Source organism: Aquarana catesbeiana, linkage group LG05, assembly GCF_042186555.1.
Source record: "Aquarana catesbeiana isolate 2022-GZ linkage group LG05, ASM4218655v1, whole genome shotgun sequence".
NCBI lineage: Eukaryota > Metazoa > Chordata > Amphibia > Anura > Ranidae > Aquarana > Aquarana catesbeiana.
Window position 1 is genome coordinate 54,272,242 of NC_133328.1, and position 13,006 is coordinate 54,285,247.

The following is a 13,006-nucleotide window of genomic DNA, read 5'->3' on the forward strand; positions in this document are numbered from 1 at the left end:
AACTGTCGTGATCGGCTCTCGAAAGTAGTGTACACATGATCCGAAAATCGTATGATTCTTCCTCGGACGACAGTTTTCGTACGATAATTGGATCGTGTGTACGGGCCATTACTTTAGACCCCTTTCACACTGGGGCGGTATGCAGGCACTATTGCGCTAAAAACAGCGCCTGCAAACCGACCTGAAACAGCCGCTGCTGTGTCTCGGCTTTCACACTGGAGCGGTGCTCTAGCAGGACGGGAAAAAAAAGTCCTGCTAGCAGAAACCTCGGAGCGGTGAAGGAGCGGTGTATACACCGCTCCTTCACCGCTCCTGCCCATTGAAATCAATGGGGCAGCGCGGCTATACCGCCGGCAAAGCGCCTCTGCAGAGACACTTTGCAGTGGTTTTTAACCCTTTCTCGGCCGCTAGCGGGGGGTAAAACCCTCCCGCTAGCGGGCAAATACCGCTACAGTATACCGCTACTGAACGACAGTAAAGCGCCGCTAATAATAGCGGCACTTTACCACCAACGCACCTTCCGCCCCAGTGTGAAAGGGCCTTAGTGCTGGAAAGTTAAACCAGCTGACAGTTTCTTCTTGAGGATTTTATTTGTGACATCTCTGTGCTGGATTCCCCAGTCTGCACACCTGCTATGGCCATTAGGAGAGGTTCCCATTCTTCCATTTAGATTTTTTAAAATGTATTTTGTACTATGGAGATACTGCAGTAGATAATGGAACACACACAAAGGTGGAAGGAAACACTCAAAATTCCCAGGTATGGTGGAACATAGTTACATAGTCAGTTGGTTTGAAAAAAAGACCATACAATTCAACCAATAGAAAAAATAAATAATTAAAAAAAAAACCCTCCATATGCACAATCGTGGACCCTGAAGCTTGATTCAATTTGCTCGAGCAGGGAAATCACAACAGAGAGCTCTTGCTGTTGAATCCAGTCTACTGTGCTCCACTGAGAATTACAGTGGGACTGAGCATGCAAGAAAAATGTAGACAATCAATCATAGGGCTTTGATATTAGATACCATTATGGAAATGGAACACTATCCAGGTGTCTTTGCTGTCTATAGCAACTAATCAGGTTTCCCTTGTCACATATCCAGTGAAGATTAAAGTGTTTGTCTTTTCCTCATGAATCCTTCAAGGTCTACCCACCCAGGTGCCCAAGGTGTCTTTTACCTGAATAATGATTTCATCTTTCTTGTCTTTGAAAGTTGGGAGATACTGTATATGATTTTCCACTATGTAACCTCCAAACAAGCGAGCAAGGAAACTAATAAGGATTTTCACAAGCTGACACTCAGGGCTATTTGAAAGATAAGACCCATTTTTAGGTTATTCCATGGCAAGAAGCCTTTGTGACCACACAATTCCCATGCCATTCATATAAAATAATGATGTATAATTTCCATTTAGTTATATATACAGACTTAGTATTGTTTTATCCTTGAAGGCAAATGCATACCACTTGCAAATCCTGATCTTCAGGTTTTAGTAATTGGGTGGGGTTAATCAAAGATAAGTATGGCCTGCCCAAACATAGTGCAATTGGTGGTAGAACCTGTACATACGAGGGGTGGCGATTAATGTATCCCAGATTTTCATTTTTGAACAGCAGGGGGTGGGAATATATTAAGATAAGGACATTTTTACACTGGTACAAGATACTTTTTTGCAAATCCAATGTGTAAAGTCCAAACATAGAGTCCATACAAGCAATCAAAAGTCAATTGAAACAATAACATTCTGATAACAAAAATCAATGCACTTTAAGGATTATAGGTTTTAAGGGCTGCAGGTCAAGAGAATATTCTGACTGCTTAGCGACTGTTGCAAGTTTTCGATCAGTTATATCTATACATTAAACTGCAGTCCAAATCATATCCTACTTAATAGCCTGCAGCCATGATAACGAGGGAATTTCTATGCAAAAAGTGTTTGTTTTTTTTTATTCAGGATGTTTTTGATTACTAAACAGACTTTTATGTTTGAACTTGAAATTTAGTTTGATGTTCTTTTTTCCTGGATGCAAATGTTTCTGCTTGAAGCACCATCTTATGACCATTTTCAGAGTAAGAGCATTCTTGCCAAGATTCTTTTCGGTTTCAGAAATCGACTACATAACCACATTTATGGAGCATTTCATTTGCATTTGACATCAGTTTGAGATGCTTCTGAGAGCATTCACAGTTCAATGACTGGTGCATTTGACCTGCAGTTGTCCTCCATCCAACCTACATTTGACCTGATTTAAAGAGGTTGTAAACCTCAGAAAAATGATGCCCTGAATCGGAGTCGGCACTCTGAGTACAGGGTGGACATCTTAAACCGGAGTTACTTCCGGGTTTCCAGGCTCCGGCGCTATGATTGGCCGGAGCCGCGATGACATCACTCCCGCGTATGCACAGTACGGCTACTGAAGAAACGGCACCAGCGCCCCGTTTCTTCAGTGCGCATGCCCCAATGATGTCGGCAGCAGCGCATATACGGAATATCTCCTAAACTGTGCAAATTTAGGAGATATTCACAGGACCTACAGGTAAGTCTTGTTATAGGATTACCTGTAGGTAAAAGTGGTGTAACAAAATTTACAACCACTTTAAAGCTTCATTAGCCTGCGTCTTCAGTTCTAAGTTCTTAAGTAGGGATGAGCTCAGGATTGTTCAGATCCTAGTCTACTTGAGCTGTCTACTGGAGCTATCCCACCAGTAAGGTGCCACAGCTTAAAGTGGTTGTAAACCCTGTTACACCACTATTACATACAGGTAAGCCTATAACAAGGCTTAACTATAGGTACCGTGAATATATCCAAAACCTCCACAGTTTAGGAGATATTCAGTATACGCCTTGCTGCCGACGTCATTGGCGCATGTGCACTGAAGAAACGGGCCGCTGGTGGCGTTTCTTCAGGACTCGTGCCATGACCAGCGGTGACGTCATTGCGGCTCCGGGCTAATCACAGCGCCGGAGCCGCGAACCCGGAAGTAACTCCAGTGGGAGATGTCTGCCGTGTACTCGGAGTGCCGACGCCGATTCAGGCCATCGTTCTGAGGTAAGTATTTCATAAAGAGCTAGTATGCAATGCATACTAGCTCATTATGCATTTGTCTTGCAGGGTTTTTTTTTTTTGAGGTTTACAACCTCTTTAAAGCCAATTGTACTGTATATGTGCAGCTGCAGGGCAAGACTGCAGACTGCAATGAAAGCTCGCTGGCTAGCTTTCTGGCTAGCTAGCTAGGATAGCTCAGGTGGGTTCAGACTAGGATCCAAACACGCATTAGCTCATGCCTATTATCAAGATCCAGCAGCACCCAACCTGCATACATTTCCACAAATTCAGGCTTGGTACTGTTGAGATTTTTGTTTTTGTAGTATGGGTAGAGGTAGACCCCTGTCAGGTTTTTACTGCTGTCTGTGATCCTGTTGAGGAACTTCACTTCCTTTTTTTCCCCCACAAAGGAATAGAGAGAATAGCTCCCTAATACCAATACACCTCAACAAACCTCATTTAAAGTCCCAAGCCTTTCCATTTATACAAATAAATCTCAAGATGGACTACTGATGATCCTACAGAAATCTACCTCAACATTGCAGCAGGCAGTGGCTGTGGAAGGTATTCATCCAGGCTCTGGAAGGTTGGTTTTATATCAGGGTAGTTAGGTAAATAGAATGAGAGTACTTTATATGAAAGTACACCTATCTTTTAGCCATCATAACTTTTAATTTCCTTTGGGCTCTTGCTGACTACCAGGAGGCACGTCTGCAGTGGGAGCTCACACAGATTCTGTCATAGGGCAAAACTCAGTGAGCAGGCAGAGCCACAGATTGGCTATTCTTGCAGAAACATAATCATTCGTTTTGCCAGCAGACAGATCTAGCATTGAAGTAAGGATTTTTTTCACTTTGAAGGAAATCCATCATGTAAAAACAAAAAACGCAGCTAATACTAGCCCCCATGTGGCTTTCATTGTAAATACATTGTCTTCATTGCAGCCAGGAAGCCTCCAAACCTGGGTGCACTCAGCAGTCAGGCCTTGACTTAGCTCCAAGATGGGACTCTAGCACAACCAGTGGGAGTATATTTGTGTTAACCAGTGGAATAACTACAAGATGCCTACTGGAATACCTAGTGTTTATTGGGCAGGTGTACAATATGGCCAAATGTTTGTAGAAACCTGACCATCATACCTAATAAGGTGTACAATATGGCCAAATGTTTGTAGAAACCTGACCATCATACCTAATTGTATTTTGTGCAACAACTACTGTACATCAGTATTTAGTAGAAATATATTTTTCATCCAGTAGATGGCAGTGTTTCTAAGTTTGTAGCTGCATCTATGGTATGCTCTATGTCTTATCTCTGTAATAAAGTTTCCTGTCTGCAGTTAAGCAGCAAAGCCCATGTGGACTGTGCATTGTCCGTTTTGAAGGGATATATACAGAATCTCCAACAGGTTATGGGTCCAGGCATAGCCCAGACACCCACCCAGAGAAAAGCTGAGAACCCAGTCATAACGTAATCACATCCAGCTACAGCAGATAAGTATAAGATACAAAAAGAATGACTGTGCAAGTGGAATAAAAATTAGTCCATGTGATCAAACAATGAAATGCGCCAGCTGTATAAAAGGAAAAACAACAAGAAAAGTCTTTCCAAAGCAGAGTAACAGCAGAGCAAAGAAACCTCTGGACTTAATTCATTCAGATCTTTGCAGTCCAATGGAAAAATTGACTCCAGGAAAGAAGACTTTTTTCTCACGTTTATAGATGATTACTCCAGGTATACCACACTATATCTGTTACACAACAAACGCGAAGTACCAGAGAAACTTGAACAGTATTTGGCTCAAGTAAGCAACAAATTTGGCAAAATGCAGAGTGTATTGCGTACAGACAATGGAACTGAATATACAGGTGATAACACACAGGCGATTCTCAGAAAGCATATCATAATATTTCAAACTAGTGTACCATACAACCCAGAACTAAACCGGGTTGCAGAAAGAATGAACCATGCCATATGTGGGAGTGGAAGAACCACACTGTTTGACATTGACATGCCAACCACATACTGGGGGGGAGGCAATTATGACCACATGCTATCTCCAAAATCAACTAACAATACCTATATGAGCTTGTTGTACAAAATCATTGTCAATTAGTTGTGGCCACACACACACAAATGGCCGTACAGCCTCCACTCTTCTGGGAAACCTTCCTACAAGGTTTTTGATGTATGTCTCTATGGAAAGTTGCGCCCATTCTGCTTAAAGTGGTTGTAAAGGCACAAGGTTTTTTTCCTTCATGCATTCTATGCATGAAGGTAAAAAACCTTCTGTGTGCAGCCAACCTCCCCCCATACTTAAGCCCAATCTCCATCCAGCGATGTCCAGGAGAGCCTTGCCTCTCCAGGAACTCGCACTCCTGATCGGCTCCTGATCTGCTGTCAATCACAACCAGTGAGGCAATCAGCAGACTGAGGGGGTGGGGCCGAGCCACAGCTCCGTATCTGAAGCGAGACACAGAGCACCGGCTCGGCTCGGGTGTTCTCATAGCAAGTTAAGCTCCTTGCTGTGGGGGCACTCGGCAGGAGGGAGGGGCCAGGAGCACCGACATGGGATCCGAGAAGGATCTGGACTGCTCTGTGCAAAATCACTGCACAGGGCAGGTAAGTATTACATGTTTGTTTGTTTTTTTATTAAAAAAGGAGACTTTAATATAACTTTAAAGAACATTTATGAAGTCAGGTGCGGTGCAAATGTTGTATGAGATGCCCTGGCTCAAAATTGACGTTCCAATTCATCCCAAAGATATTCGGTAGGGTCGGGTCAGGACTGTGTGCAGATTACTCCAGGTCCTCTACACCAAACTCATCAAACGATGTCTTTATAGTCCTGGTTTTGTGCACATGGGCGCAGTTACGTCATGCTGGGACAAAAAAAAAAAAAAAAGGGTTTTCCCCAAACTGGTGCCACAAAAAGCGCACAATTGCTCAATTTTTCACATACAGTACTTTTGGCCATATAGGTAGGTGTGAAGGTCAGGTGTCCACAAACACAACTGCAATTTTAATGTGGAAGTTCCCTTTAAAAACCTGAGGTTCACACGAAAACAAAAGAATAGAAGAGGATAACATGACCCTTTAAGAAAGCCTGGGGCTTAGTATTCCACACGGAGAAAGCTGTACCTCCATTTGCCTTGCAGTGCAGGCAGGACTCATAATTCCTTTCTATAGGGTAACATATGGCAAGTGAACCAGTAATAATCAGATGTGCGGGGTAACACTATCCTTTGGCAGGACTGTACTAAACATTGTCTGGTTGGTGATAGAAGTGTTCAGTGCTAGAATTACCTGGCTCTGAAGTTCACTCTGTTGTTTCAGTCGTAGATTTTCTGGAGTATCCGCCACTGTGGTAAACGACTGTTTTGGATAGTGTCTGCAATAAAAATAATTCTATATGTTATAAACTGGATATGTAATTAGCAGTAACCATTTTTTAGCTGTCCATGTGATTGTGTACTGTGAAATAACCCATCGCTCCCACGTATGCTGTCCCTATTCAGGACCCATATTTCTTTTTATCTTTTTCCTTTTTGTATCTCCCACGCAGTTGACAATTTCCTGAATGCTGTCAGTAATATTATTATACTACAAGAGGTTCTGTTAGGATTAAAAAAAAAAAAAAAAACATTTTATATAAGCTTCTGGGTTGTTTCAGACTGTATTTTGTATCAAATAGTTGAAGTCTATAGCAGCAGTTCTCAACCATTTTTTAGGCATGACACCTTTTAAAGTGGAAATACACATCTGAGCACCACAAACCATAAACTGCTATTTAATTTATTTTTAATATTCAAAGATATCTCCCCCATCCATCAATGTGTCCAACTCTCCATGCTTTATTTTGCTGAGAAACCACTTTGAAAAACCCCCCCTTGAGTAAGGGCAAATGATTCGTGTAACATTTACTTCCTGGAATCCATCTTCCCTTAGCTCAGGCATGCAGGTTGGAGTTTGTGCTAAGCTGAGAAAACACATCATCCCCTCCTGAAAACTCCTGGGATGTATGACATCATTTGCATAAGGCTTGGAAACCAGGGAATAGCTGAAGAAACGTAAAAAAAAAAAAAAACTGTAAAACAAGTATGATATTCTTTTCTATCTATTTACTAATGCTAGCAGCATAAGGATTAAAAATAGCCAATGCTGAGTTCCACTTTTAGGGCTGATTTACACGGGCACAGAGGCCTATACTGCCATTTGTTTATGCGTCCGGAGCATGGTGGAGTTGCACGCAGGTAGCCTGTGTTAGTTATTAGAGACACAGCAGCTGTACAGACTACTAACAGACATACGGACCATTACCTAACACAGCCTGCCTCCCTGTGAGACCAGCTACATTAACCACTTGACGACCAGCCGCCGCGGTCTTACTGCGGCAGAATGGCACGGCTGGACGAAACGAGGTTATGTTACGTTGCTTCGCTCTGTGGCCACTAGGGGCATGCGTCCGCTGCCCTCCCCCGGAGCCGATGCGAGTGGCTCCCGCCAGGCTCCCGCGATCGCTGCTGACACACTGAGAACCGGGATCTGTGTGTGTAAACACACACTTTCCGGTTCTCTGAGGGGAGAACAGACGGATCGTCTGTTCATACAGAGTATGAACAGCGATCTGTCATCTCCCCTACACAGTCCCCTCCCCCTTCAGTTAGCACACACACTAGGGAACAAAATTAACCCCTTGATCGCCCCCTAGTGTTAACCTCTTCCCTGCCAGTGACATTTTTACAGTAATCAATGCATTTTTATAGCACTGATCGCTGTATAAATGCCAATGGTCCCAAAAATGTGTCAAAAGTGTCTGATGTGTCCACCATAATGTTGCAGCCCCGATAAAAATCGCAGATCGCCGCCATTACTAGTAAAAAAAGAAATAATAATAAAAATGCCATAAAACTATCCCCTATTTTGTAGCCGCTATAACTTTTGCGCAAACCAATCAATATACTCTTATTACGATTTTTTTACCAAAAATATGTAGAAGAATACATATTGGCCTAAACTGAGGAAAAAATTGTTTTATATATATATATATATATATATATATATATATATATATATATATATATATATATATATATTTTTTTTTTTTTTTTTTGGGGGGGGATATTTTTTTTTTTTTTAATTGTCGCTCTTTTTTTGTTTATAGCGTAAAAAATAAAACCGCAGAGGTGATCAAATGCCACCAAAAGAAAGCTCTATTTGTGGGGAAAAAAGCATGTCAATTTTCTTTGGGTACAAAGTCGCACGACCGCGCAATTTTCAGTTAACGCAGTGCCGAATCGCAAAAAGTGCTCTGGTCAGGAAGGGGGGAAAATCTTCCGAGACTGAAGCGGTTAAATTTAAAGAATTGAAAGAAATGGCTGCACACCACAGTAATGATCCAAGATCCTTTATTGGACATCCCAAGTGACACCACAGGACCAGAATGCCTGGTAGATGCGTTTCACACAGTTCAGATGTGCTTAATCATAGGAATGATTGGTAATGATTAAGCACATCTGAACTGTGTGAAACGCGTCTACCAGGCATTCTGGTCCAGTGGTGTCATTTGGGATGTCTAATAAAGGACCTTGGATCATTACTGTGGTGTGCAGCCATTTCCTTTACTGGCGAGCCGGGTGGGCACCCACCATTTCCATTAGGCTTCTTCATCTCACCTGGAGCGGCGAGTCTTTCTTGTTGAGACCAGCTACATGCTGCCCTGAATGCATGGCTGTACAGGCCTCTGCACCCCTGTGAATGAGCTCTAAAAGTATGCAAAATCTCAAGGAACAACAGGGGAATTATACCCTGTTTTTTCAGGACAAATCAGGCCTTTTATTTGGTGGTAAGTGTTAATGGATATCTCCTGATTTTTTTTTGTTTGTTATCAAAGGAAAACTGCCCCAAAATAGTACAAAAATATAATTTTGTAGGGCCAATAGTGTGCATTTTGCTTTTTAATCCTACCTTGACACACTGACGCTAAAAATAAAACATTTTTTCCATATTTTAAAACACTAATGCCTCGTACACACGGTCGGACTTTGTTCGGACATTCCGACAACAAAATCCTAGGATTTTTTCAGACGGATGTTGGCTCAAACTTGTCTTGCATACACACGGTCACACAAAGTTGTCGGAAAATCCGATCGTTCTAAACGCGGTGACGTAAAACACGTACATCGGGACTATAAACGGGGCAGTGGCCAATAGCTTTCATCTCTTTATTTATTCTGAGCATGCGTGGCACTTTGTCCGTCGGATTTGTGTACACACGATCGGAATTTCCGACAACGGATTTTGTTGTCGGAAAATTTTATCTCCTGCTCTCCAACTTTGTGTGTCGGAAAATCCGATGGAAAATGTCCGATGGAGCCCACACACGGTCGGAATTTCCGACAACACGCTCCGATCGGACATTTTCCATCGGAAAATCCGACCGTGTGTACGGGGCATAACACTTATGCCCTGTACACACGACCGGTTTTCCCGTCGGAATAAACTCTGAAGGTTTTTCCGACGGAGTTCGGCTCAAGCAGTCTTGCATACACACGGTCACACCAAATTCCGACCATCCAGAACAACACGTACAACGGGACTAGAAAACGGAAGTTCAATAGCCAGTAGCCAATAGCTTCCATCTCGTACTTGCTTCAGAGCATGCATATTTTTTGGTACATCGGAACAGCATACAGACGATCGTTTTCCTGATAGGAATTGGTTCCATCGGAAAAATTTAGAACATGTTTTCTTTCTAGGTCCATCAGAATTTTCAACGTAAAAAGTCCGATGGGGCATACACACGGTCGGAATATACGATGAAAAGCTCCCATCGGACTTTTTCTGTCGGACATTCCGCTCGTGTGTACACGGCATAACTCTGACTTTGACACTATCGCTAACACCAACAATAACCTAGATCAAGCCCAGACCTAACTATTTTTTTTGTAACCACTTCAGCCCCGGAAGGATTTACTCATTTCCTGACCATATATTAAATATATATATTAAAAAATGTATTTATCAGTTTAGGCCAATATGTATTCTGCTACATATTTTTGGTAAAAAAGAGGATGATTCTTTTTTATACCCATTGTATATATCTGTACATACCAATATACAGGTATATTTCACATCGGTCAAACATCAATAATGTATCAAGAATACTATACCAAGTCCAAAGCTTGCAAAAGTACAGATTCAAAAATTAACAATATACTAGATCATCTGATTTTTATGGAATGCTGTCACCCTAGGATAGTAAGTGTGTTACTAGCAGGATCATCAGGTGAAAATAAAGAAAAAAAACCTGAAAAAAAGAAAGCTAATGCAGCCACCACATCTAATGACTGTTAAGGCAAAGTTCCAGCCTGTAAATAAAATAAAATAGAAGTCAGGAGCTACAAATACTGAAGCTGTTGACTTTTAATATAAGGACACTTGCCTGTCCAGGTATCCCACGATATCGGCACCCCTAGCCGATTCGTCAAGTGGCATCTTCACTAAGGGAAACAGGAAGTTATGCATTGCGGCTTCACAGCCAGTTTCCTACTTTTCATTCGCCAGTCACGCTCCTCTTTCTGAATGGTCCCGCTGTCTTCTGGGAGCCATGTGTTTCCCAGAAGGTAGCAGGGAGGAAGGGCCGGAAATGTTGTAGATTGCTGCGATCATTGTGCGGCAATCTTACCTGGAAGTGGGAGCGGGTATTTGGTTTTGACAGGTATCCGCTCCCTCTCCCCCCCCAAAAAAAGTGCCAAATGTGGCAGTGTAGGGGGAGCAGAGGGTGCGAACAAGCGGAGCTTCCTCTTTTGGGTGGAGCTCCGCTTTAAGTTGCATTAAATTAAAAAATGCAGTTCTTATGTTTAGAAACACTTGATAGCAAACCCCTCATCTACATACAGTATGTGTTTCAGGTCAGTACGTCAGATGATACTAAAGCCATTGGATCAGCATAGCAGTCAGGTACACAGCATTAGAATTCTCACATAGCACCAGAAATAGAAACAGAAATACACACAAAATCACATAGAGAATTAAAATGGTCATTTTTAAGACAAGATAATGAGAACTTCATAATAACACACAAGAAACACCCAAATTTTTTTCATGGGGATAAAGATGGCGCGCCACTTTAAATAGTACATGGCTATGCGCCATGCTTGCAGGAACCTGCAGTCTGCACAGAGAGGGGTAGAAGCATAAGGCACAGGACATTTTTGGCCATATGCTTCCTAGCAGCTGGGAGGAACGCCAAGCAATGTGGCGCAGCAGGATTTATTTGTTTTCTATTTTGTATATTTTGTGACACAGAACACAGATGGTCAGATATTACATGTGATGAGAAGTGACAGCTCCGCGGTGTCATTGCCCAGCATTTTCATATCATGCAGTGCTGTACCGTCGCTGCAAGCTAATAGCAGAGAAAAGTCACACTGAGCCAATGTGGGAATGACAAACAATGGCACACAGTCTCTCTGGCTTATTCGGAGCAAGGAGTTATGATACTTTCCAAAGTATAGGAACCCAAAGCGACTGGATTTCACTTCTTCTGTCAGATCGGTGACAAGTACGGTACTTTCCTATTGGTTGCTAATGTTATTCTGCACACTGCTTTGTACTGCCTTTTGGCAGGGCTGTCTTAATAGAACCATGGGCCCCTGGGCAAAGTAATGCACTGGGACCCCTACCATTCCGCCCAATTTATGCACCTACTCTCAAAAATGTAAGTATAAATAGTTGATAGAATTAAACATATATTTATTAGTACTTTCAGTAAAATCAATTTTAAACCATAAGAAAACATGCCATAAATCAAAGACTAATCATTACAGGGGTGGAGACAGGAGGGCACAGTACAAGAAGGGTCAGGAGGGCACAGTACTGAGATCAGGAGGGCACAGTACAAGGGTGGAGGCAGGAGGGCACAGTACAAGGAGGGTCAGGAGGGCACAGTACTGGGATCGGGAGGGCACAGTACAGGGGTGGAGGTAGAAGGGCACAGTACAGGGAGGGTCAGGGGGGCACAGTACTGGGATCAGGAGGGCACAGTACAGGGGTGGAGGCAGGAGGGCACAGTACTGGGATCAGGAGGGCACAGTACAAGGAGGGTCAGGAGGGCACAGTACTGGGATCAGGAGGGCACAGTACAAGGAGGGTCAGGAGGGCACAGTACTGGGATCAGGAGGGCATAGTACAGGGGTGGAGGCAGAAGGGCACAGAACAGGGAGGGTCAGGAGGGCACAGTACAGGAAGACTCAAGAGGGCACAGTACTGGGATAAGGTGGGCACAGTACAGGGGTGGAGCCAGGAGAGCACAGTATAGGGAGGGTCAGGAGGGCACAGTACAGGGGTGGAGGCAGGAGGGCACAGTACTGGGATCAGGAGGGCACAGTACAGGGGTGGAGGCAGAAGGGCACAGAACAGGGAGGGTCAGGAGGGCACAGTACAGGAAGACTCAAGAGGGCACAGTACTGGGATAAGGTGGGCACAGTACAGGGGTGGAGCCAGGAGAGCACAGTATAGGGAGGGTCAGGAGGGCACAGTACAGGGGTGGAGGCAGGAGGGCACTGTACAGGGAGGGTCATGAGAGCACAGTACTGGGATCAGGAGGGCACAGTACAGGGGGGAAAGCAGATGGGCATAGTACAGGGAGGGTCAGGAGGGCACAATACTGGGATCAGGAGGGCACAGTACATGTTCTGGGATGGTTACTGGGACACAGCCATTTAGTAAAATGCATGAGTGTCCCGACAAACCTGGGACAGCTGGCAAGTATGAGGCAATGCAGGATTATCATGGGGACAACATGCACCTGGGACCCCTAGGCATTGCTCAGGGATGCCCATTAAGACAGCCCTACCTTATGGAACATATTATTATCACTGCAGTCTCAAAACCGCGCTCCATCTCCGAAGCCAAACACAAAGTAGGTGTAAAGGTCGGTGCTACAGCCCAG

General features: G+C 43.6%; 1 protein-coding gene across 1 annotated transcript in view; it reads right to left on the reverse strand.

Annotated features, from left to right (window-relative positions):
• LOC141144255 (LIM zinc-binding domain-containing Nebulette) overlaps positions 1-13,006 on the reverse strand; it is a 395,409-nt gene that overhangs the window by 246,558 nt on the left and 135,845 nt on the right. Inside the window, exon 3 of the mRNA XM_073629752.1 lies at positions 6,358-6,442. Within this exon, the coding sequence (XP_073485853.1) occupies positions 6,358-6,442 (85 nt within the window). The remainder of the gene's footprint in view (positions 1-6,357; positions 6,443-13,006) is intronic.